Source organism: Bombus huntii, chromosome 8, assembly GCF_024542735.1.
Source record: "Bombus huntii isolate Logan2020A chromosome 8, iyBomHunt1.1, whole genome shotgun sequence".
NCBI lineage: Eukaryota > Metazoa > Arthropoda > Insecta > Hymenoptera > Apidae > Bombus > Bombus huntii.
The window spans coordinates 8253657-8279233 of record NC_066245.1 but is presented as its reverse complement, the minus strand read 5'-3'; the positions used below and the strand labels follow the sequence as shown (position 1 = coordinate 8279233).

Sequence of the window (25577 nt, the reverse complement as noted above, 5' to 3'; positions counted from 1 at the left end):
GATCTCGTTGATCTGGAAATCAAAGAAATGCACATAGTACTACTCACAGGCCAATATATTCAAGTATCGGTTCTTCGCCTTGTTCTCAACGTATTGGGAATTCTCTGCGGTGAATTTGCCACTTTCCGATTGAATGAACTCGTATTCCTTGCTGAACCCGATGTCCCCGTCCGCGTGTAAACTCGCAACGTGTTGTACGAATTTCTGAATGGCGACCGCGGTACGTTCTCCATCCTGCTCGCTGTTCTCCCATTCTTGAAGCGTGGGCACGTTGCGGGGCGGATAGTCGAGGAAGTAGTACGCGGTGTGGAAGCATTTCCTGAAAATTGGCCTCAGGCAAGGCCTAATGAGTTTCGTCATAAGCATGCATTCCAAAAGAAAATGTAAAAGAACAAACACAAACGGAGGAAAACCGAAATGAGAAAGAAAGAACAGGAATTTTAAAAGGGTTTGTCGAAACAACAAAGCGGTACAATACGATTCTTTTATACAACATATTCTTAACAAAGTATCTCGTAATAGAAAGTGCGGTAAATTAAACGCAATAAAAGACTGGGATTGTCAACTGTTTCCATTCGCGTTATCGCTTGCGATCGATCATCGTTTACGACCGACGAAACACGCGGGGAACTTATGTCCCTCCGTGTGCTCTCTTGTTCGTCGACGATCTTCCCGTAATGAAAAAAGTTCTCGCGTAGGAAGGAGAAACGTTTTCATTTTCTTTTCTTCTGGGACTCACAGTTCGAGGTACTTCTTCATCCCGTCGATGAGCTTCTGTTACTATCCATTCTATGATTGTGCAGAAAATTTTCAACGATCGGCAGAGCAAGAGGAATCGAGGTGAACGTTCCTCGAATAAACTGCAAGAGCGAGCAACGCACAGGCACAGAGCGAAGCACGCCGTCCGTGACCCAGAAAGTATTCCTTCTTTACGAATCGTTCCCTCGCGACTCACACAGTATCGCGTTTGAATCGACGTCCTTGAGCATCTTCGACGATGCCGATCGACCAGCGAAAATACAGGAGATTGCACGCGACGGCACGTGTTTTGGCACACGACTATTGTAACACTCGATGGAACCCTCCACTCCTGGCAAAACAAGCGAAACGAATGAAACGTGACGTCCCGATGTACTCACGAAATGCCGCCGTACGACTGGGAAACCTTACGTTGTCGTTGTTACTAGTTGTTATCGCGTACGATAAGAGGTCAGTCGGCGATAGAGAAGGAGAAAGACTGCGAGAATCGAAGAAAAGGAGGGACTACACGCGCCGCGGAGAGGGAACCGTAAATCGGAGAGACACCTAGAGCCGAATGTTCACCGTACGTATAATTGTTTTCCTGTGCCATTAGCTATGATAATGTACGGCCAGTCTGAATACCACGAGAGCAGCCGGTAAACTGAGCGCTCGTCGAGCGGACTAATCGCGAACAGCGCACCGACTACGTGCCATGTAATACTGTATGACTGCATCGTAGATCGTTTGTAATTGCACGAAGACGACCGAATGCGTATTATCGTATGATGAGGGCGAGGTATTGCATTTGCAAAGTTGAATGAGTGAACAAGACTGTGGGCAGTAATCTCGTGACTATCGGGGTTTACGAAGAACGAACACCACGACTTAATAAATTCTTGCTCTTCCGCCGGTACCTCAATAATCCTGTTTCCGTTGCTAAAAATATATGAATTAGAAAAAAAAGGGAGGAAAGAAGAGAAAAATAAGAAGAAAGTAAAAATGTTTAATAAGAGAACGACGTCATGCAAGAAAGATATAGACGTTTAAAATGAAAGAGGACAAACGATTGATCCTCACTTCCATAGGACGAAGGACGTGATCATCAGCATCACCGCCAGACAAGCGCAGATCACCCCGGCAATCACTCCGCTGCTGAACCATATGGTACTGTGTGGCAATAACGGCGGTGCTCTGTTGCAATCGCGAATGCCGCGCACCTTCTGTGGAGCAGAACCTTCTCCGCGTATAATCAACCGATTGTCGATAGCGCTTCGCGTGCCTCCACGCACCACGATCTCATACACGCTGTTCATCGTCAGGTTTGGTATGATCATCTGTGGATAAAAAAGCTTTTATCGAAGTTATTCGGGTGCGTACACAACGTTTCTACGATCCTCGCTGTGTACTGGGGTTCTCTGTAAGCGACTCGTGTGAGTCATCGCGTAATTTCAATTTGGAATTCAACGTGATAAGGAAGTTCGTCCGTCCCGTGCATTTCCGGCACGTCTGCAGTCGATAACCGACAAAACGCTTTAATCGTTCAAGGATGTTCTCGTGTCAGCTGAGCGTATCAGCTCAAAACAACTCACATTTAGAGACAATTATAATAGTGCAAGTCAGTCTACTGCTATTTTTCGTAAACTAGCTTTCTACGTTTGATACTGTCAAAGAAATTATTTATCAAACCAGATAAGAGAAAACATTGTTTATCTAAAGCTGAGAGAAATAATCGATGAATAGGGAAAACGAAAGGTTCCAGTTAACGGAGTTCCAGTCCAGTAATTCTCGGTGGCTGTCTCTTTTTCTTCGTGGTAGAGCATCGCGTGAAATAAACCAGCTATTCGCAGTGAAAACACTGAGAACGAAGAAAGTGGAAGAACTGTCGCGGCTGGTGGAGTCGAAGTGAGAATTATGGCAAACTGAAACGTACCGCGCTCTCAAGATGATTCTTCTCCGTCATCATTTCGATCTCCTCGTAACGATTGTCGTTCTCGATTCGATAATTGATGAAATAGTAATCGATAGAACCCCAAAAGAGATTCGGCCTGGCCCATTGGATGTAGACAGAATCGTGAGTCGGACAAGTAACGTTCAAGATCAACGGCGCGCTGGGTCCTGAAATATCTGTTCGACGAATGATATGGTCCGAGGGCTCGCCCTCGTTCTTCCACGTATAAGCCTTTACCCATATCTTGTATTCCGTGTACGGTTCTGAAAGGAATTAACTGATCAGTTGAGGTAATGCGGTATCGTATAATCACTTGGTCCAGTGATTAGATGGAGAGCAGTTTTCTAGGTAAATCAGGAGGGACGAATTTTTCTATTAAAATGCAATCTGATAATAAAATATTGCACGAGAAGAATGATATAGAATTAATGAAGACTAATATTAAATTTAATAACAGAAGAATAATATTTGAATAATATTGAAATATAAATTTTTAGTTGAGGTTATTAATTGATATTATAATTAAACAGTGCGTTTGTGGTATACATACAGAAGATAGTTTCAGCCAACATCAATTACTTTATAATCCCGATTTAGAAAATATTATTTAATATATACAATAATCTATAGCATATAATTTGATAACGTATAATATTTTGTAATATGTATATAAATATTCCCTAATATATTTTATCGATATGTGCACATATATCTTATATACCATTAAGTATCTACCGAAGCAGTGAAATGTTCGTGGAATAACTTTCTATTTCAAAGCAATTTGTAAAATAAATGTATCGTACCTAACATAGAATTTACCATATGAATAAGATCAAATTTGTGTTATCTAACAATGCGTTCACCTGCAGTTATCGAGGATGAGCATGTAACGCATCGCGATGATAAGAGTTCCAGCTTATCGTTAAGCCACGCACACTGATGTCTCTTGTTTCTTTAAACGAATAACGATTCTCGAAACAGATAATTGTATATTAGTACTCTTTGCTTATTACGGGCCTCGCCTTCAACGCGAATAAAAAGAAACGACGATGACGAGAAGATAAAAATATTTTTGGACTGCTCCGTTTTTAATATAACTAACTCACCTAATTCTTTCAAAACGAATTCAATGACTGGTCCATCATACTCGTCGGTTCTGTACATTTGGACGTCGGTGTAATTGGAATGCATGTAGTAAATGCGATAACCGGAAATGATCCCATTGGCGTAGTCTGGCTCGGCCCATGACAGTTCAATGGTGGTGGATGTGATGCCGTGGGACGACAGATTCAATGGTTTCGTTGGCACTGGAACACGAAAATGAAAGTTACAAAACTATAAAAATTATATAAGCAAAAATGTTCAGAAATTTACAAAAAGAAATATTGTGAGTTATACATTACTATTATACACGATCGATGAATTGAAAAATTGATATATTGCTAGTATAACGCTTCGTGATATTTTCCAAATTATCAAGAAAATAAAATTTACCAAGGTTTCATACACTTCGTTATTACAAAGTTATTTCGCTTACGGTTATACATCAATTATAGGTTTAAAAAATGCAATACAATCATTAACGCGCTATAACGTTAATTATACTCGAACCGAACGAACGAACGGTGTCGTTATTTCCAATGATTTTCACATTTCGTGCGGCAAGTGCGAAGGAAGCCGTTAGCACGCGATCATCGGAAACGATTTTGTCATACTCGAGTTGAAGCACCCCTCGAAAACGCTCGGCTCCGTAAACTATTTTTCGGTCGATGCACTCGTCGGCGTGTCAGTTTTTCCTTCCTTATCGTCAGGCAGCTCATCATCTTCCGAGGTGGCTTTCCAATTTTCAGCGTACAAAGACGAGAGCAAGCTTGCGACGGCCAAAGTCTGAATAATTAATTTCGCCTCGAGTGTCTTCTCAGACCCCTCGCGCCGCGACGAGTAACTCTATAGACACTATTCACTTTTCGTACAGAACGACCGCAGCTGTTACCTAAGATCGGAGCTACCTTCTTTGCTTTCTTCTTCTTTCTCTTCTTCTTTATTATTTCTCGAAAACACCTGGAATAGCTAGTAGCGTTGAAACAATCCAACTGGATCAAATTTTATCGCGTCGCTTTCATGTTTTCGATCCCCTATCTCGTCGAAACATCTGGTACTCGTATCGAGGGAGACGAAACGGTATATGTACATATGAAACGATCCATCGCTTGTATGGCTTGGCGATTGAATTTCGCCAAGTTTTAACAAGGGGGTGGACAGGGCGAAAGGTTGCACACGAATTTCCATCGCCATACAAAAGGAATTGCAATCGCAGATATCGTAGATGAAATAAACATGAGAATAAAAGTATTTGTTCATTGATATGTTTCTTCAATGCAAAGCCATTCGATTGTACATCCAATTTCAAACGATACTCGGGAGAAACCGATATCCTGCGGGCACCGAACGGAATTCGATAATGACACCTACACTCTCCAGTGATTCTCTGAAGCGCAATAATTCTACGCATCAACGGTTAGACGCGTGAACGTTAGGCGCCATCCGTGTATTCGAGCGGCACGGTGCGGTGTCGCGATTTCAACGGATGATTGAAGCCACCAATATCGCAACACCCAAGAGTAAGAGGATTATCCGAGCGAAAATGTTGCAAGAAAGTTTCTTTAACCCATTAAAGACAAACGACGCGATAACGTAACATTACATCTGTAATTTCTTCTTAGCCAATTCACGTTGACCAATTCTATTAAATTCGTGTTACGATCGTGGAGAAGAGTTGCAAGAATTTGTAGAACATTTGCTTTTGTTAAAATTTATCGCTTAGATCCATACAATTTTATGAAGTTTGAGGAAATTCAGGTACTCGTACTTTAGCTATTCTTGTTCAAATTACAGATTTTCTTCGTGCCTTCCATTCGTGCAGTGGGTTTTCATAATGTATTTATTATTTTAATACACTTTGTATTATATTGTACTTCGACGAAACAATAGCATAGTTTACGTTTTTTAATCGTACAGTTCTTCTCAGGTCTATATGGATTATTAAATATTTGGCTTTAATACTCGATATAATTTTACTACGTTTAGTATTCTACGCATTTTTTGACTAAAATATTCCAGAATAAGAAGAAGAAAACGAAGACGAAGAAGCGAAAAGAACAGTGGGGTTAATAATGTTACATATACGACACTTTCGCACTTTGTTTCGCTACTGAGTCTTTAACGAAATAACGAGATACTGTTGAGAAATCGTATCGGAAAATCGTATCAATCTGAAAACGACACTAAACTCGTGCCTTAAATGCCCTACTGGACATGAAAATGAATCGTTGTCAACAGAGAAAAGCTATATACTGGACAGAAGTATTGATGTGCTCTGTTAAGTAAACTCCGTTGATGGACGTTTACTTAAGGACAACAAGATAGACTTCAGTTTCACCTAATAACCTAACAAGGAAGCTGAAGTTTCAGCCACGAACGTGTAATTTTCACTTTCCCAACACGATCGTCCATAGTTTCAAAGAATGTCGAAAGCATATTCAGCCGAGCCGTTGCATTTCACACTCACCCCTCGGCAAATTCGCGCATTTCCACGCAGTCGATAATTCTTCCGCGACGTTTCGTCGTAAAAGCGTTTCGCGACGCGTCTCGTTTTACGTGAATCTCCACCCTCGAGCGGGGCTTTTCTTCGTCGTTGAAAAACCAAGCTCGAGCAAGAGAACGGACTCCCTTGTAATCCGTATTCACGTCTCGTTCACGCGAAGAGGGAAGGACGACGACGTGCTCGACAATCGGCTGCGAAGACCTTTAGAATTCGCAACCGAATAGTGTTGTATCACGATACGCGACTTCTGAAAAATGAACGTGATCGTGTATGGCGAATAGACAAGGTCGAGCGCGCGGTTCGCGCTTCTGCAGGCCGAAGAAAACTCGCGAGGAGAAAGGTGAGAATCGACCACTTGGATCCACGCGCGCCGAGAACTCGCGTCTCTTGGCCCATCATTTTTCCACGTTGCACGCGATCACGGGAAAACGTTTTCTCCGGCGTTTCCTTTCTGTCTAGAAACTTCTGTTTTACCGCACCTGGGGGAAAACGTTGAAGTGTAAAGTCTTAAATTAGGAGTTAAAGTTACGGATGACTTCATACATTTTCTTGATCCTGTTTTCTTACGTAGGTAGAGTTTAGGAACAACTTTCTTTCGTGGTCGAATGCAGCTGACCGGTTGAATTACTGTCAGGAAATGTACAGCGAGAAAATTCTTATATAACAGGCGCGTTTGCTGGGTGTTTCTTTGATAACAATTCGATGAACGATTCACTTCGAGTGATCTTTGGGGAGAGAAAATGACGCGGCAAAGGGAAAAATAGAATCGAGATTGGTATGAAAGCGTATGTTGTATTTAAATGGCGAATGTTTATGCAAATTCATATATTTCGGACTGAAAAAAGATAGGACCTAAGTAGGTACATCTGTGAGCAAGTTGATTTTATATTCCAAGAACAATACCTAAAGGAACTTTAATTAATATTAGGTATAAGGATATGATCAGTAAAATAATTAACAATGTTATATACTCATATAATATTAGTTAAAATTCTTTAAAAACCATGGCTGTTAGAATATAAAGTAAAAATATATCTGGCCGGAAACTTTTGCGCACCACTGTTACCGTTTCCGTTTCCTTCATAGTAAATATTCCAAAGAATGCTAATACATACTTGAATGCGTAATACAGCATATAACAATATATAATACAATACTATGCTTTGAATATTTTATATTTTTTTGCATATTATGCGCATTCTATGCGTTTATATTTTCCATAAATCTATAAACATCCATAAACATCCATAAACGTCCATAAGCAACAAATCCACAAATTCATAATAACCACGCTATAACTGTAAATCAGAAGATTTCCCAGCTTCTTCGGCTTAACAAATCTTCTCATTTTTCATCATTTTCATAATTTTCTATAATTTGCAAGAATAACTTGAAATGAGAGATGTATCCACTTCCCCATTGCCGAAAGAATCGACGCAGATATATCTGAGTGGTTTCGTGCTGCGTAAGAGAGACACAGGCGAAAGTAGCTGTATTAGGATCGGTTAGCAATGAGTAACGGTGCTCCAGTGAAAGGAACGGTTGATAAGAAAAGCAACGATCGTCGACTACCTGTTTCGCGTTACCTGCTTTCTCGTTCCCTAGGCGGCAAGTTTATGAACTTGAAACGTATGCAACGCTACCTTTTCGATCGGCTGCTTTACTCAAGCCTGCACCGTTGCGATTTCGTCCTCGGACCAGTGCCACGGTAAAATCGCTTGCCGTCTTAACGCGTTTCACGCCGAGTGACTCACGGCACTCCTCAAAGCTGAACATTCCTCTCGAAATATACTGGGAATTTAAGCTAGTCTGACATTCAACTGCCGTAAAATATGAAAATCCGAGTTCCATGCTTGATATTTTATGATTTTTGTAAATTAATATTTATTCGATGCAGCGTCTAATTATTTTTCGAATGATTGAGCACAACGAAAGTACCGGATTTTTCGTTACGTAACTCCGCGTAATTACATCGAAAGCTTGCGTTGTTCGATGTCAACAAATTGGCGTTTATTCGATGCAATATTAAGCTCTTCCCTATATTAACGATAAACAAAAATATAAATTTGTAGCAATTTAAATAACTTTGTGCAATAGACTGTTTAAGTCTGTGATTCACTCGACACATAGAATAAGAATAGAATTGCATCACGTGTTCTTTTATTCCAAAGAAACGATTCATTTATTCGATGGCAATGTCAAGTTTTTACTTAGATTAACGATCAACGAGTGAAGTATAAGATTTCTAGCTCTTTAAACATTTTTAGACACAGTTTATAATTCGTCTGACATAAAGTGTACTTTATTTTAATAATACAGTATTACATCGCGATTTCTCTTATTCCGAAGATGCGATCCATTTATTCGATGTACTGTTCAACCGTTCCTTATATTAATGATTGATAAAAGTATAGACTTGTACCACTTTAAATAACCTTGCGTAGTAAACAGTTTATGACCATGATTCACTCAAAGCAAAATGCACCGTCGAACAGAATTGCATCACGGTTTCTTTTATTCCAAAGCAGCAACTCCAAAAGTGTTACATATTTCAGCTCACGCCATCGACTACAAAGCATCGAACATTACGACGTCCCTCGACCGTGTCGGAGCAAGGTGAGTCTCGGAGGGCGAAAGGCCATTAAGATGCCATTAATTCGAGATATGCGTCCTCCGCGATGGGCATTAGCAAATGCGCGCAAACACGTCTAAACATTTTCGACCATGTAAATTAGAGTGTGCGGCCTCGAAGTCCTCTTGCCTCTCGCGTAAAAATAGACCGACTGAATGCCTCGTGTGTTTTTAACGTGCTCCGACTTCCAAAAACGAACTGAAAACGAGAGAAAAAAAAAAAAAAAAAAGAAGTAGAATATCTACGCTCGACAGGGCCGAATTTCCATATTTCTATACCTGTTCGATGCTATGAGGTCAACCGGAGCGTGGTTGTTGCAACGATGCAGAGAGAAGAAATCTGTATTTTACAGGCGGATCACGCGTCCTCGCGAATGACGATCCGTGAATGGCGGTTGCGAAACTGGACCGAAACTACAGCGCGAAAAAAGGTCGTGTCGAAAAGGAAGGCGCAGAGGTCTGGTCGACTATTCGTCGGACGGAAATGCTACTCGCTTCCTGGCGGAGTGTGTGCACAGGATCGAGTGACGACCATTTCTTGGCGGCTGTGTTTCCTTCCCGCGGCCAGAACTAGTTTCGTGGCTACGCTTCGGAACCTGATCGCACGCCAGAGGAAACGCAACGCGCTGTTTTCATGCCTTTATGACAACGTACGTGCCCGCAAATCCGCGCTAAACCGCTTACGTAACGTCGCGCGACGGCAAGGTGCGTTTCAGAAGAAACAGACCAAGCCAGATAGGGAAGAAGGAGACGGGATCAAGAGGGAGACAACGCGTTCCTACGCTACGCTGCGCTAGTTAGACAAGCTGAAGTGGATTCCACGAGAGAAATGTAATACACGCGAGCTGCACCTTGTTCCCCGGAATCGAGATGGAAAAGGAAACAAGTGGCGCGCGAACGTCACTCCAGTGCACGCGACGGGAAAATCTTTTTCGCAGCGAACGCTGCGTGTCGATTATCGACCTGCGATCCTGCGGAGTATTTCTTGAGAATTTAATGGCGAGATTTTTTAATTCGAAAATTAATAAAAACAAGGAAGCAAGAAACGATTTACGGATAATTTTTCTTTGCTACGTGTTATGTTTGTAAAGCAGTATTTCCTTCGCGATATCGTAGAACATATATCGTGAGATAAACGCTAGGTACCTGTTGAACATTTAATTTTGTATAGATCGCGAGTTTTTCCATTTTGAAAAATTGAAAAAGGATGGAGGAAAGTACGTCTTACGGGAGATTTCTTCCTGACGCATGTTACGTTAGTAAGCAATGTTTTTTTTTTTTTTTTATTCATAATACTGCAGGATATCATCGACAAATTGTATGCCATTAATCGTATCCATATGTTTCAGACTATTTCAGAATATGTCGGAGGTCACGACATATGGCGAATGGAAAATTGTTCATCGAAAGACTACCCATAATGAAGCATCCTGTACGAAGATTGTATTTATGATGATATAGCTTTGTCGCAGTTTATTTATCATCGGCAATGAATCGCTTCAGGATCAGCTACGCCGGTGATTAATTGAATAAATTCCCAATGTCTTTTGCTTCTTTTTCCGATACTTCCAACTCGACGACAATCTGCTTGACACAAACACGCTCAACTTCGCGTAATTAATTCTTCTATTTTTATACTGAAATGTAAATGCTTATCCTCTCTTTTCTATCCATCTCCTTGGAATATCATCGGAATATCATCGAAGAGAAAAAGAAACGTAAAAAAGAAGGAAAGTCAAATTTTTTGCTCATCTTTCGACCACAACCGCCACCTACTCAAAAACATCATGGTGGTCAATCTTGTGATTACATTTACCTCGATAAACGTCGCTGTCATTCTCGGTGGAGGAGACTGGGGCCGTGTAGGTGGTCTGCTCGTATGTTTGATCGTCCGTGTATGCGATCGGATCCGCGGATGCGAACAATATCCGGAGGATGATAGCCACTGCGGCCGCAAGTTGAGCGGCACTGACTATCCTGGCCCACGACATTTTCGTTTTGCAGCTGCAGCTGTGAAGCGCGGCGCGGCGTGGCGTGGCGTGGTGTGCGGCACGGCACGGCACGGTACACGGCGTGGCTCGTTCGCTCTCCACCGGGCTATTTCACGAATTCGTCCATCCTCGTTACTCTTACCGGCGTTCTCATCGCGCTTGTCTCACCCTTGGGACGGCACACCGCGCAGATACGCACACCAACCACGGGAACAATACGCGACAAGACGGTCCGCCGTACGAATCGTGTCTCCGCGAAAGTTCATCGCTGTTTTTCGGCTGTGTTTGCAGCACTACGTTTAAAACGTGGGCCCGTGGTCCACGGGGTTGAAACACAGTTTACGTCGTCTCATCGCACCCCACGATTGTCCGAGTTCACGATCACGATCGAACCAGTTCGATCCGGATCGTTTGATCGTTCGAATCGTTCGAACGTAGGAGGGTGCTCACTGGTGAACGATCATATTTTCCAAATACGATTTTACCCCGTAACGGGCGCGAGGGCGTACACAAGGTGCAAGAGGAGAACGATCGAACGGATCGATTGATTGGCGCGTCCCTCGGTCGCCTGAAGGAATAGGAAATTGTCGAGGCGTATCGGACAGCAAGGATCGAAGCTAACGAAGCGATGATTTCGTTCGTGCTGCATCCTGGCGACCCGATATACCTCCGCGCGTCGCGTACACGTCCGTGCAACGTGACCGGAATATTAACGTGGCTCGAGATCGAACTTGTTATCCTAATTTGGTTTCTCTCCCATCGGACTTGTTCTCTTACTCTTTCTTTCTTTTTTACGCTTTGTTTCACGAGCGCGAGAAACACACGTGGGAATTGCGAGATAAAAAGGGGGCTCTGGTGGAAAAAAATAAATTCGATCATCGCCGCTTCCCAACTCGCGCGTTGTCCTAATTGCGTGGTCGAGTGGCTCAATTAGTCGGAATTATGACCTCGATTGTTTCTCGTCGAGCTGCACACCGAGAGGCAGCGACAGCGCCGGTAGCAACAGCGGAGACGCCGGCGGCAGCAACGAGCGCATCAACTTCGCTATTCGCCGGTCGCGCAGCAATAATTACACGGCCCCTCTGGAACGTTTTAAAACGGCTTCCCCTTATATTTTTAGTACGTCAAGATCGAGGGGACACGCGGCCAAACGCCTCGGCGGCGTGTCGAGGATCCAGCAACGTGTGTCTCACGCTTCTAACAAAAACAGTTGTCGAAAGCTATACGCGTGTAACGATCTCTCCAAGAATTACGCGTGTTTCTATCTTTTTATCCATCGACGCGATTCCATTTTGTGCAGCGATGGCAGTATAACGTGCAGGAAAGATCTCGGAGTAGTTCCGTGCGCAAAGATCGTGCGATTCAAAGGAGACCGATAGTAAGAAAATTTCCCTGGTGTTGAGAATAATGGCAAGCTCTTGAAACAAAGAGGAATTGTTCACGTTCGATTTAGGAGACGAAGCACGAGCAAATGGACGACTCGCAATTATGACTCAACGATTGCGATATTAACCGCAAGTTAGCCGAGAACCGGCCGCAACGGCGCTGCACGCGTGCACAAGCACCACGAGCCTTGACATTTATACGTCACGGAGAAACTTCACGTCCTACGTCTATCCCAGTTGTGCGGAAAGCTAGACGGAAAGAAAATTGAGACCAGCTCCGGCGTGCTCGGACAACGAGGATATAAACGCGGAAAAACATTTCCGCTGATCTCGGTTGAAAATTCATGTTCCGCAATAAAGGATGACTCATTGGCCTACGAAGCCTCGACGAGTGTACTTACATAGGGTGTATCATAATGTGTGGGCACCGGTTCAAGGGTAAACTCGAGGCATTCAGATAATAAAAAGAAATGTGGTTAAATTACATGGCATTATATGGTGCGATATATTCTGCCATTTTTGGTATACCTACTTAAAATGACTATCATACTCCTCTATGCAAATTGCACGTGATTTATAACGGTGGTTTGAAAGTGTAATAACGTGTATATTCATTAACAACATTGTCAATTACTTCGGTGCCTATTCACCTAAGCAACTTCTGTACATTCTGACACACTTCGTGTACAACCGACTTGAAAGAACATCGTAGATATTTCGTGCGCGACGATCGGTAAACTATCAGCGATTTCCTATCTACTTCCGTTTCGCAAGAAAGACGTTAGACCAACGAGGGTTGAGGGAGGGAGAGAGAGAGAGAGAGACGCCTGTTATTTCCGATTCCAATATCCTTTGCGACAAGAAATATCCAATTCCGCGATAAGTCGCCGGAAAACGTAGAAACTTGGGCCACCACAAACCGACTGATATTATACAACGATGTATGTGCTATTTGCATAGGTTGGCCGTACCGCGTGTCGCGTGGGATCGCACCGATCGACCACCAGAAGACGAATCGATTCGTTTGGTACGAGACGTCGCTTTTCAGCCAGACAGATTCGAGGGCGAAGGGTGTTGCCTTTTGTCGTCGATGGTACTCGTCATACCTGACACTGCACCGACGACCCTTGTTCCAACATTCCCCGAGAGAAAACCGTCGACGAGGTTACACTCAATTACACACTGGCGAAGGTCGATTAAAGTGGACTACGTAGCGATATGCTATATTCGCGGATACACAGATAGAATAAATTATCAAAGCGGATGACATTGACATGTATTTCGTGTAACGCTACGTAGACCGACAGTTATTTCTTATTCATATAACCGCGATAAGTCAATGTCTAACGAAAACAAAAATTGGAGCGCATATTATAAGTGCATGTACGTCGGACAATAATATTTCTGTAGCAACAATAGTAATATTTCTATAAGATGCGCTGTCAATGTACTTTACGAAAACAACATGGATTGCATTACGAATTGTCACGACGCTGTATGAAAGGTAACGTCGATCCGATAGAACTACGCCGATGGGAATATTCGATGAGTATCGAAATCCTTATAGGAAGTATTCGCACGGTCAATTGAATGCAACCGATCCAGCGTCATTTTGGCACTGTGCGAAGAACCCTTCACGCTATATCGACCCTTCAACCTCGAGCCACGATTCCGCCCATGTCGAACTCTCAACCCGGATCACTTACTAGGCCGATCATTACCATACGATTCTCTGCGTTTCGAGTATCCTCGATCTAACTTAACCAAAAAAAAAAAAAAAAAAACAAAAAAAAAAAAAGAAAGAAAGATACGGCCGGTACTATACGACGTGGTGTGCGCAAATCACTGAAAACTTTCTCACACTAGGCGTCACTGGCACTGAAGAGGCGTCGTTCGCGCGGTGAATCAAACGCCATTTCAAACTGTACCGCACGAAGAATCTCCACGAGTAACTTCACAATATGACAGATCTAACTGCGAGAGAGCCTAATCAAGATAACGTCCCATCGACATCTCGGGACTAGCAATGGAGCACCGTTGCGATGCTGCGAGAGTGACAAAACGCACTGCTCTCAAGCGAGGAACACGAACGTTGCCACACACACTACTTGCCTCCGCGATCACCAACGTACAACGTTCTCGCGCGTACGGTAAACCGTGACTCCAGCTCTCTACACTCGCTTCTCCGACTTGCTTCCAGTCAGGAAGAAAACAGACAGACAGGTACAGAAAGAGGGAGAGAAACTCACGTTCACAAATACAGGCGACGAGCACTGACGACGCGCTACGCTGAAACGTGTACGTACAAAGGGGATGGAGCGAGACGGAGAATGCACGAGAAGCACGCGCGCGCGCACTCTACAGGCGCACAGTGTTTCTAACAAGCCGGCATACACGTGCGCCAGGAAATGTGCGTGAGAGAAAGAAAGGAGGCAAGAGGGAAGGAAAACGAACGAGAGAGGGGAATGTGGAGAACACGTTACACAGCCATATGCGAGAAGGAGGCACCAAGTATTAGTGTTTTATATATATGAACGTGTATATAGCGTGTTTGTAACGCGTTTCCTTCGGCTGTTCCCGCTTATCGCGTCTTCTTCACGCCGAGACAAGAGGCGACTTTGACGTGTCACGTTCACCACGTACTCCGATACTCTTCTCGAGGAAGTAGCGCATATTGGAGTGAAAAATCGTGGAAAATCGATCGTGAAACGAAGGGGCGCGCCAATGGCGACGACCGAAACGGCGTGGCAATCCCTCCCTTTGGTTTGCCTATCTCTTTCTTCCTCTTCCCTCGTTCTATCTTCCTTCTTCTTTGTTCGTTTCCCTCTCTGTTTATCCACCGACGTTTCCGACCATCTCTTTTCTTCTCCCGCAACCCCTAACTCTTCCCCTCTTTCTCTTTATTTTTTTGCCTGTGCTCCCCACCACGTTACAGACTTTCTTTCTCTCGCTTACGGGCTATCCGTTCTTGTTTCTCATCGCTGTCTCTTCGATCCTCGTTGCTCCGCCGATTCTCCGCGCACTGCCTCTCTTATCACGGTCCCTGCCCTGTACCAACGTGTATGGATTTTCAGAGAAGCGAAAATTCGTACAAACCGATCGGCGAACGTGAAGCAAAGGCGAAGACGGGGATTAGGCCCGTATGAATCACGAAACGGCAACGACAGATCACTGAAAACCGTGCCGACGACCATGAAAATCTCGACCGTACCCTCTCTTGAGAGAGAGCAAAGCACCGTCGACGGCACAGAACGATGGTTACTTATGGACGTGGTGAAGAGCAGCTGTAAACCTGCTGGCGAGTGGGCTTTCAGGGACGTAAAGTTCGATCTTCGTACCACGTGGCCTGTAACTGTCATTGTCAAAAACGTGATCCGAGTGCCGAGTATTCGGTCGTGATGCGACGATGGCGTCTTTCACCAGTCGATAAGAATCTGTGGCGACGATGCATGATGATATCATTAGAGTACCATCGGCGCTACGATCGTCGCATCGATTTTGGAGCAGATGTCGCCTCCCTTCAAGATACTTTCCTTTAATAAATAACTGATCTCGCTGCAACATTCAATTAGAGACAATGTAGAATGGTCATTTAAAATCATTCGATGTATTCTTTCAATGTCAGCTACGTATGCTAAAGGAAATCGCAAAGAACAAAACCAAGTTCCAAGTAATCGGGATCCTGATAATGAATAATCCGTTGAGTAATTACGTATCTGAGCGGCTGCGATAGTAGTTGAAACTGGTAAGATATCTCCAATTGGAGAACCAAATGTTTTTGTCTGTTTCAATAACATTATAGATTTCCTTATGTTGAATTTGTGTGCGTTAAGCATTATAATACCAAAGGTGTGCGAGAGAGAATTTAGAAGGAATAATAGAGAAATAGGAGAACGGAACGGAGCAAAGGAAACATATCTACTTGTTGGTGAATTCATCAGTAACACTACCTAGCAGATCGTATTTTAGGCAGGGATAATGGAGTCAGGTCAAAGATCGTATTGTAGGTATTGGACAGCTGGGAGGAATGGAGGGAATAACTTCTGCAAATGGTATTCTGCCGTGATTCCTCTAGTGGCGATTGTACACAGGAAGACCGCTACATAGTAAAGTGTTCCAGGTTCCAAGACCTAAAATTCAGCGAGAGCAAATGCGACGTGTGACAGCCACGAGAAAGAGGGACAAAACTGAAGACCGTAAGGAAATCAGGGACGTAGTTAGAAACGAATGGACCATCAAGAAAGGCATATAAAGATACGATCGTCTCCGAAATAACCACGATTTGCATAAACTTTACGAAACGTGGAATTCATGCATACGCTCTGGGAAAAAGCGACTGATATATGGTGAATTCAAATAATATTAACTGCGTCAGTTACTGAAAGATTGTACGCTATCTTCTGAATGTTACGTTAGCAAGTGTTATCTGCCTCCCGCATAATCATTGCGCTCGACAGATAGAGACGGCTCAAAGAAAGGCACTGGTTTAGAGTGCATAATTAAATTATTCTATCGTCAACCGAATGGCTATAGAATGTCATAAAATGATGCGTGATGGGACACGCTTTTATTACTTTACGAAGTGTATCTTTTTTACGTGGTAAAGATAAAAAAGTTACGATTTTGATACGAGGTCTATAAACCACGAACGAGGGTTTATCAAATTCTTAACACCCGGCTGTAAAGCAAAAACTTGATAGCATCTAGTGAAAGGCCAATCAACTTTAGCGACATTCTCATTTAATTCTGATTAAAAACGTTCTACATTTTATTTAATTTCATTTTCTCCTACTCCATTAATGTTTGAAACCTTGAGAATTCACTGTACCACCTTTCCAACATCGGGTATTTTAGATTCCTTTAAATTTTATGTGATCGCTGGTAAGAGAACGTTATTACAGGAATCTTCCTTTTCAAATTTAGCTAAAGTAGATATCTTCGAAATTGCATTTATCGACCGAAGATACAAAGAAACCAGCGAATATTCTGTTTTATCGACACGTTCAGGTTTAAAGCGCCAAATTATAAACGGATGTCGGAGACATCTGTGTAGTTAAATCTCTTGTCCTTTTATCAGATATTTAATGACTACGTAATAATAAACAAATTTCTAATCTTACCTCCTTCGTCAGTCATTACGGAGATAGTGGTCGCAGGGCCATGCCCTTCTGGGTTGAATACTTGCAACGACACTAGATATTGAGTGTACGTTTGAAGATTGCGGATTGTGTGATTCTACAATGAAACAAAACATATGAAATTTATTAAACGAGGAATGACGACGTAATGTTAAGTATGACACATATAATAAAGGAGATTCGAACGATTTCTTACGTAACTTACGTCTATGGCTGGATTACGGATATACACTTCTTTTTCTTCCATGTAAGGTTTGTCTCGAGGTTTATACCCGATTCGATAACCAAGGAATTCTCCATGAATGGTATCAGGACTGGGCGCCTTCCACGCTAAATAAATGGACGTGGCAGACGTGTTGTGAGCACTGGTAATTATAGGCTTTCCCGTCGGCACTGAAATAAAAAAAGACGAATAAAACAGAGACGCGTTAACACGTTTTTACTTTAACATATTGTCGGGATGCTCTCGAAATTGTATCGATATTTTACGGATATCATAAAAACTATCATCTCCCATGGTACAATGTTTACAGCCGCTCGACGATTTTCATTTAATACATATTTTTGTGAATATGCCAGTTTCTCGAATTAGCAAAAATTGTTTCTTAAAAAATAAAAAAAAAAAAAAACAAAAAAAAAAGAAACAAAGGATGAAAAGGATTATACGCTATTCTGTTTCGAATTTCCTATCGAATTCCGATAAATAATTGGCATACATTATAAATGCCACGATGATCTCATTACAATTTATACATTTAAGTGCTTTACAACAATTTAACATATTTATCTATATACTGTTATTATTAAACTTACAGACCAAAAAAAAAAAAAAAATATATATACATATATGCCTTGATATCAGGGATTAGCGATTGATATGGTTGAAGATTTGATATTGTATAAATTACATTCTCGATGAGAAAGAACCGATGTGTCGAATGTACTATCTAGGGATAATAGGGGAACAGTAAGCATCGAAATAGGCGGATCAACACGAGTGCCATCGAAGTTTCATTTCTATCTGATAAAAACATATTTGCAATGATTGTTTGACGATCGACTCGCAATAAATATCGGAACGATCGTATTTATTTTCCACCCTTGGTCGTCGTGGCGGAATAAAATTCGAACAAGCACGTTTAATCGCATTACCCATTATTCCATTCTGTTCTCCCCCATGCTGCTGATCCAGGTACATGCATTCCCCACACCCTTTCCACCGTAATATTTTCAACAATTGATAGCTTTCGAGTCGTTTAAAATTCGAGTCCCGCGTAATTTAATACTTTTCGCATAATCGAATTTTACCGACTGATCGAAACATACCATCGCTGCGTTGGAAAATAATAGTAATTACGGCGAAGAAATACGATACGATCAGACTTATTTCATCTCGTCCCCTCTATTTGTCAGAAGTGTCTCGAAGAATTTATCGATCGATGCCGTTACGGAAGCTTCGAATGAAATGGAATAGAATTTCCATGCCATACCAATTTTCTTTTTCTCTCTTTTCCCACCGGTATATCCGGCACTGCGAGTTTAATATATCCTCCTTAAAATTCTCCTCGTCATACTTTGTACGCTTCCAACTCCCGAGATACTTCATAAGCACATGTTATTTCATTACTTTCCTCTTGGCACTGGCGCAACTTTACTGTACCATACCACACGCGAATACCAACTTACATACATCCTAACAAGCAAGTAGATTCTAGCCAACAGTTTCTTGCGGTAAACCGAAGTACAATAGCATTCGAAGGATGAATCGACTTGACGGATGTCTTCCACGTACTAACACGACTAACGCGCAACTTCCAAGCAAATTTCTTGAAAGAATAGCTACACCTCTACTCGAGAGTCTTAAGACATTTCTCGAAAGAACAGTTACGCTTCTACTCCAGAGTTTTAAGACACCTTTTATTTTTAATAAAACCTTATCTTGAACTGTGTATGCGCTTCTATGGTATAATCTCTTTGTAGAAGAAAGTATGAAATTAACACTGCAACTATCAAAGTGGTTAGAACGATCATGATTCGTATCATAGAAATTTTATATGTATCATAGCTCTGTAACAATGCATTTTGGAGAATTTGAAGCAAATCTTACGCCTCGGTCATCGGTACGTCTAATGTAACAAGCTTCAAGATCTTTCGTATCTTTTAACGATTACTCAATTTCCTCCAAATTTTGAAGCAGGTACGGTAACTATCCTAAGAATTTGAAGCGACGAAGTACATCCGCCCCAACTGCCTCTGCCTTTATACTCTGACTTCTATAACTTCTGTCAAAAAGTGTGAGAACGTAAATTAAATAACTTGATTAAGAAAACTTTTTAACTCGTGGGTCGCTAGTTTTACACCCCCTTACCTTAACTTACGAAATCGCGGTTCTTAACCCTATCTAAGGTCCCATTCGACGCGAGTCCACGTCTTTCGCGAAACTGCGCGTTATCGCGTGCCAATATTCACGGATGAAAAGTTGTGGAAGTTGCGTTCTGTTTCTTGGAGAACAAGAGATTGTCGTGGAAATAATTTCAAGATGTTTAATGCGCGTCACGCATCGTTCGACAAAGTCGGTGCAAACTTCCGGCGACTCGTTAATGCTCGTGCAAAAGCGTTCTCACTGCGAAACGACGATAACCACCGGGGAAATGAAGGATCCGCGTGCGAGTGAACGCGCGTATACGAAAGTCGCCGGGTAATTATTGCATCGCCACCGAAACTGCGAACGGACATTTTGGTGAATAATTGCCGGTGACAACGATTAGTCGGCTGGTTGACGGAGAAATTGCACGGACGAATCACGATACCCGCTTATTGTTTCGCGAATTCAGGGAAATTTGTGTCAGTCGGGAAAATTGTGGAATATTATGGGTCAGATTAACTGGACGCGTCGGAAATTTGATGGATGACATTGAGCACTTTGATTGCTAATTGCTCGTACAGCGGTAGAAGATTGCGTTAAATGATTCAGATAATAAGAAACAAAAGGGATACAGATCAAATAAAATGTGTTATAGAATTAGTTGAATCGAAAATACGATGGATAATGAGCAATAATTGTTAATCGTTCTCACAGTGATCTACAAATTATATTCAGTGATTTATATAATATGAAAATATATCTGTTAGCAGCATTAACTGAGAGAATGAGAAGCACGATTGATAAAATAATCGTTAGTCGTTTTACAAGATTCTATTAAATAATTCAAGTAACAAAGGAAAATATAGATGAGAATAAAATGGAATATATTTATCATGGAGATTAATTAGACGTATCGAAAACACGATGGAGATTGAGGAATAATTGTTAATCGTTTTCATAATGGTATGAGGTTTCGTTAAGCGACTCTAGTAATAATAAGAAAGTAAAATAAACAGTATTTGAAGATAAAATAAAATATATTTATCATGGGTAATTGCGAGCGTATAGAGGTAATCGACGAATAGTCTACAGTACGATTTCGCCGGTGAATTAATTACTGGAGCATTCAACGGCGGAACCTCGCGTTCAAATGCTCGGTAATTCTCGATTAATTTCCAGCACTTAACTTTGGATTCCGGACGAACCTTCTAAAGCGCGGTCGTCTTACTTTCTATTTACACGCAAACCCCACGAAATGACCCAGTAATTTTTCCGGTTAGCCTCGCTACTATCTGTTTTTATTTCCATGTTCCCCTTTCGCATAATTATTCATAAGTCTCTGGACAATGTTCCGTTTCACCGTCTATAATAATAATAATTGCGCAGCCGTCAACTTTCGCTCGCGGTGTTATTTTTTAACGAGTTTCCCTTCGTTTCTATTATTTCCCTCGTACAATTAACATTTTCAACGATCCAGAGATATATTAACAACGAGACAGACGTCTTCCATCGTTAAACGCTTCTCGCGTGTTAAATATCTCTCGAAGTCAAATAAAATTCAATTGCGATTGCGACGGTAAACGCGCGAGAGGTAATTTCTGAAAAAAATGTATCGCGAATACGAAAAGAGCCACTTTTAATAACGGTAATTTACTTTATATATCGTGACTGTATATTTTCGAGTTTACTACCTCTCCACTATCTTTTGTTATGCGATCCACGTTTTATTTTTATTGAACGGCGACCGTGGTGCCTGTGCCGGTAGTCAATTAACGAAACAACCAGTATTATTAACGCGTAGCTGAAGACATTGTCGTGGGTCAGGTATTATGACGGATAGGTGGAGGGCGATAAGTCTTTCACGCGATTCCGGCCAGCCACTCTGCCGAGGTAATTCAGCCCTGTAATAAATGTGAGCTAGCCGCGTTTTCTACCGTCGCTAAATCTGCGCTAAGTTATTATGATCCTGGGCCGGGACCACGTTTATGACGGCTGCTATGATGTTTGCCCCAACGTCTCCGCGATAAAAGCACGCAACATCGGTTCCTTTCTTTTTTCCTCGACTCTTCCTCCCTCCCTCCCACTCTCTTTATCCATGCAACTTTCTTCGATCGCCGAATAGAACGAATCCCGTACACTGGAAAAATAGGAAAGGAGAAAACTAATTCAATATCCGGCACGATCGTAAAGAGCAGCGCTACGGTCGCGAGCGATTCTATAAACTAAATAGAGACGGCGGTTGCCGCGATATTCTCGCAATAAAAACCGCCGTCACTTCGCGAATTATATCTTCCCAGCGCGACGTAAAAGTGAAAAAAATGCCGATGAAGAAGACGTGGATGTCGGTAAAAGGGTGTGAGACGACAGTGGACCGAGTGGTAGAAATTTCCACGACCCCTTATCAGCTCCGAAGGGAAATAAAAGCGTGACTCGCGACGCTCCGCCACCGTATCTCTCCGGCGTCGGTGTTAAAGTTCATAACTCAAGCTGATTACCGGCTCGCGGACGCTCGAGGATGTTACCGGAATTAGCTAGCACAACCACGCAACGAATTCTCCAATTTTCGCGCGCACCACCGTACCGTGCCCCGAATGAACTTACCCCGATCCGCACAGGACCGGGGGCGTATATACCCCGACACGGCTGTCCCGATGGCTAATTGGTGGCTCTGTTACGCCATATATTTATGGGGGACAGGCGAACGACCTCCGGAAACAGGAACGAGAGTCGGTATACGTAGGTATTGGTTCGGGGCTAAAGTGGTAGGAGAAGTTTCGTTGGTGCCCTATTGATCTGGGTGAGACAGAGAGCAGAGGGACAGTGCGAGGGTGGCTAGAAAGAGAGACGGAGACAGAGAAAGGGCAGCGTTTCATTTAAGCCACCCGTGGATTCCTGTACACCACCAGCGACGTGGCATCGCACACTCGCTATTGCCTGCCTTGTCCATATGTACGGTATAACATATACAGACACGCATACACCGGCCAATTAGTATCGCGAATTAGAATATGCTGGCAATAAATTCCGCCCACGAACCCTATGTTGGCGCATTATCTGCTAATCGTGTGCGCGTCGATTCAATTTCATTTGCTTCGTTCTGGAGAACGGTCATGGCGGTTAAAATATAGAGAAACAGTTTAGAAACGGGACCAAGGGGTAGAAGTAATTTGGTGGAGTTCGTTCTCCGCAATGTGGGTCAAAGTTACAATAAAGTAGAGTAGCTCCTGTAAAGTGTCTTAGATACGGGAAATACCTAATTCAGATATTTATCGCCAAAGAATCGAGAATACGGTTTTGCATAACGCTTGATGCTACTTGCACGCCAGGTTAAATGGGCAAGGGGTGCAAAGAGGCAGAGAGAGAGAGAGAGAGAGAGAGAGAGAGAGAGAGAGATGAAAAAAAGAGAAAGTTTCGTAGCATCTCATTAACAACTGCAAAGAGGCAGAACGTTTACCGGCTGTAAAATTAATTATTCTCTGAAGGCATATCTATTTGCGCGGAGAGATTGGAGTTAGCTCCGGGTTGCAAAGATCAAAGAAGCTTCCGGTAAACTCGTAGAAATGTTATTAAAAAAAGAAACAGGTAAACATAAATACAGTTATCCGGAGTTCTTAAGGGAAACTAGGTTGAATAACGAGTCGCGTGATAAGACGCCAACATTAACGTACAGCGGTGCGCTGATTTCGACGCCGCTTTCATTCGAGTCGACTCGCGTTTCATCATCCCTTTCGATCTCTCTGTTTATTAGCCTTTATCGCTCATCGACGCTCACGTGTCTCGTATTGACGGTATTAAATACACGGCCTTCTATTAATTACCCGTTTATTACCCCGATAACTGTCATTATCTCGTTATCGCAACACAATTATTGCCATCTAGCCTAGGTACTTCACCTATCCGTTGATGTATGGATGGTAATATATCTATGTTTGCAAAATAAAACGTAAACTCGACTGTATACTAGACATTCCTCGTTGATGTGCTATCATTTTACTAATCCTCTACCGACCATCCTGCGGTTCAGCCATCAACGCATTTTCGAAATTAATTTTCCCGTATAACATTTCTACGTTTACGCACAATATTCGACAGTTCGACACGACGAACGATCGTCATTTTCTGCTTCCAGGCTTACAAATAATTGCTTTGTGTCCAATGTCCTCCGACTAATTAATTATTAATCAGTTTAATTATTCAGGAATATGTATCTATTCCGGTAATGTTATACCTATCAAGGATACATCGAAGTACTGTAAAATTTGATAGTCGAATCTCATTGAGTGAATGAAATAGCGCGGGTGTATTGTATTTACATATCTATTTATTAAAATCCATATCTGGAACTTCATAGCGACACAATGTCAGTTGCTTTTTCGCAGTTCGACGTCAAAGATTTCTCCTTGGATCGGGCGTTTCTGAAAAATTCATTCGTCTCATCGCGAGAAAAACATGCTGTCACGATTGACGTATTACTCGTCGCTCGCCATCGAGCAAAGGTTTGTCATCCTGTTTCAAACGCGTGTTCACCTCTACTTCGAAAGACTTCATCGATCTTCAGATAGGATGTCACATCGTTCGTAGTTCGTAGTGATTTGAGCATTTGAGCGAAACAACCGATCGAATTACGGTTTTGAATTACTCGTACGAACTATGTTTGGCTGAATGTACGAATCCAAGGAGCTTGAATTATGGTACGAAGCAGTTGAACTAAGTTTCTTTTACGAAACATAAGCCAATCGCAAAAGTTCACATATATTTCATTCAAGTTTGAAACATGATCGTAAAAACGCTGACTGTACGAATTTTCTTGATGGATTAAAGCATGCGTTGTTAAAGGTAACATTGTTAAATTAGTTGTTAAACAAAGTTTATTTTCATTTTTGATACGAAAGAAAAAGTAGAAAAATATAAAATACGATGTTACAAATATTACATACACCCGTGTACCTACATGAAATCATAAAAATAAGAAAATAAATCATAAACACTAAGCCATCAACAAATTCCAGATTTGTATGAGTTAAACGTTTTAGAAATACATTGGAAATAATCATATTGATATATAAAGCATAAACAATCCTGTGATAAATTGCATGTTTTAATTTTTTTTCCTTTGCTATGTCACCGTATACGATTTCTCCAATCGAAGAGTCTAACAAACCTGACCGATCTGACATGGACACGTATCCACATCGAAGTGACGAGGAAAATAACTTCATCGACTCTGGCTATTTACTATCCGACTAGAATTTTCTGAACATGGAATTTTCCTTTTTTAACGTCGAAATTTTCACTGCGTCAATGTTTTGCTCGATCGCGCAATGTTATTTTTAACTGTTCCAGTGAAAACGGCGCTTAAACGTCGCTTCCGGTCGCGAGTATCGGAAAACACACAGCAGGAGAAGCACAACGAAAAACAAAAACCGGATCTGGGGTGTACAATATCGCGAAACGAATATAATGGCGTTCGATTTAACAACTCGTAACGTTTCTGTTCGTTTCTCTCTTTTTCTCTTGGTCACCAATCCTCGTTTCTAGGATGATGGCTTTGTTAATATGGTGCTCACGCATGGATTCATATTGGCGTCGACTCATGTTCCCTGGTATTTAAATCAGTTATTGACACGAATTCGCGTGATCGCCTATGCGGGCCAGCCTTGATTACCAGATAATTATTCCTTCCTCACGTGCTACCATAATGAACGTGCCTCTGGCTGTGTACGCCAGTTTATGTATTTAATAGCACCGATTTCGCGTGTCTCTCCCTATTCCGC

General features: G+C 42.1%; 1 protein-coding gene and 1 long non-coding RNA gene across 4 annotated transcripts in view; one reads left to right on the top strand and one right to left on the bottom strand.

The window, feature by feature from the left end:
* Window positions 1-25577, bottom strand: part of LOC126869018 (tyrosine-protein phosphatase 99A-like) — a 419963-nt gene that overhangs the window by 9545 nt on the left and 384841 nt on the right. For 2 of the 3 annotated variants that reach the window (XM_050625099.1, XM_050625097.1), the window contains exons 5-10: window positions 17644-17831; window positions 17421-17535; window positions 3796-3996; window positions 2672-2952; window positions 1819-2075; window positions 48-343 (exon numbers count right to left, since the gene is read on the bottom strand). In XM_050625099.1, the coding sequence (XP_050481056.1) occupies window positions 48-343; window positions 1819-2075; window positions 2672-2952; window positions 3796-3996; window positions 17421-17535; window positions 17644-17831 (1338 nt within the window). The remainder of the gene's footprint in view (window positions 1-47; window positions 344-1818; window positions 2076-2671; window positions 2953-3795; window positions 3997-17420; window positions 17536-17643; window positions 17832-25577) is intronic. The other variant, XM_050625100.1, reaches the window with a different exon arrangement.
* Window positions 14007-17071, top strand: LOC126869047 (uncharacterized). Its single transcript, XR_007690811.1, has 3 exons — window positions 14007-16045; window positions 16134-16352; window positions 16421-17071. It is a non-coding gene; the product is annotated as an uncharacterized LOC126869047 (long non-coding RNA).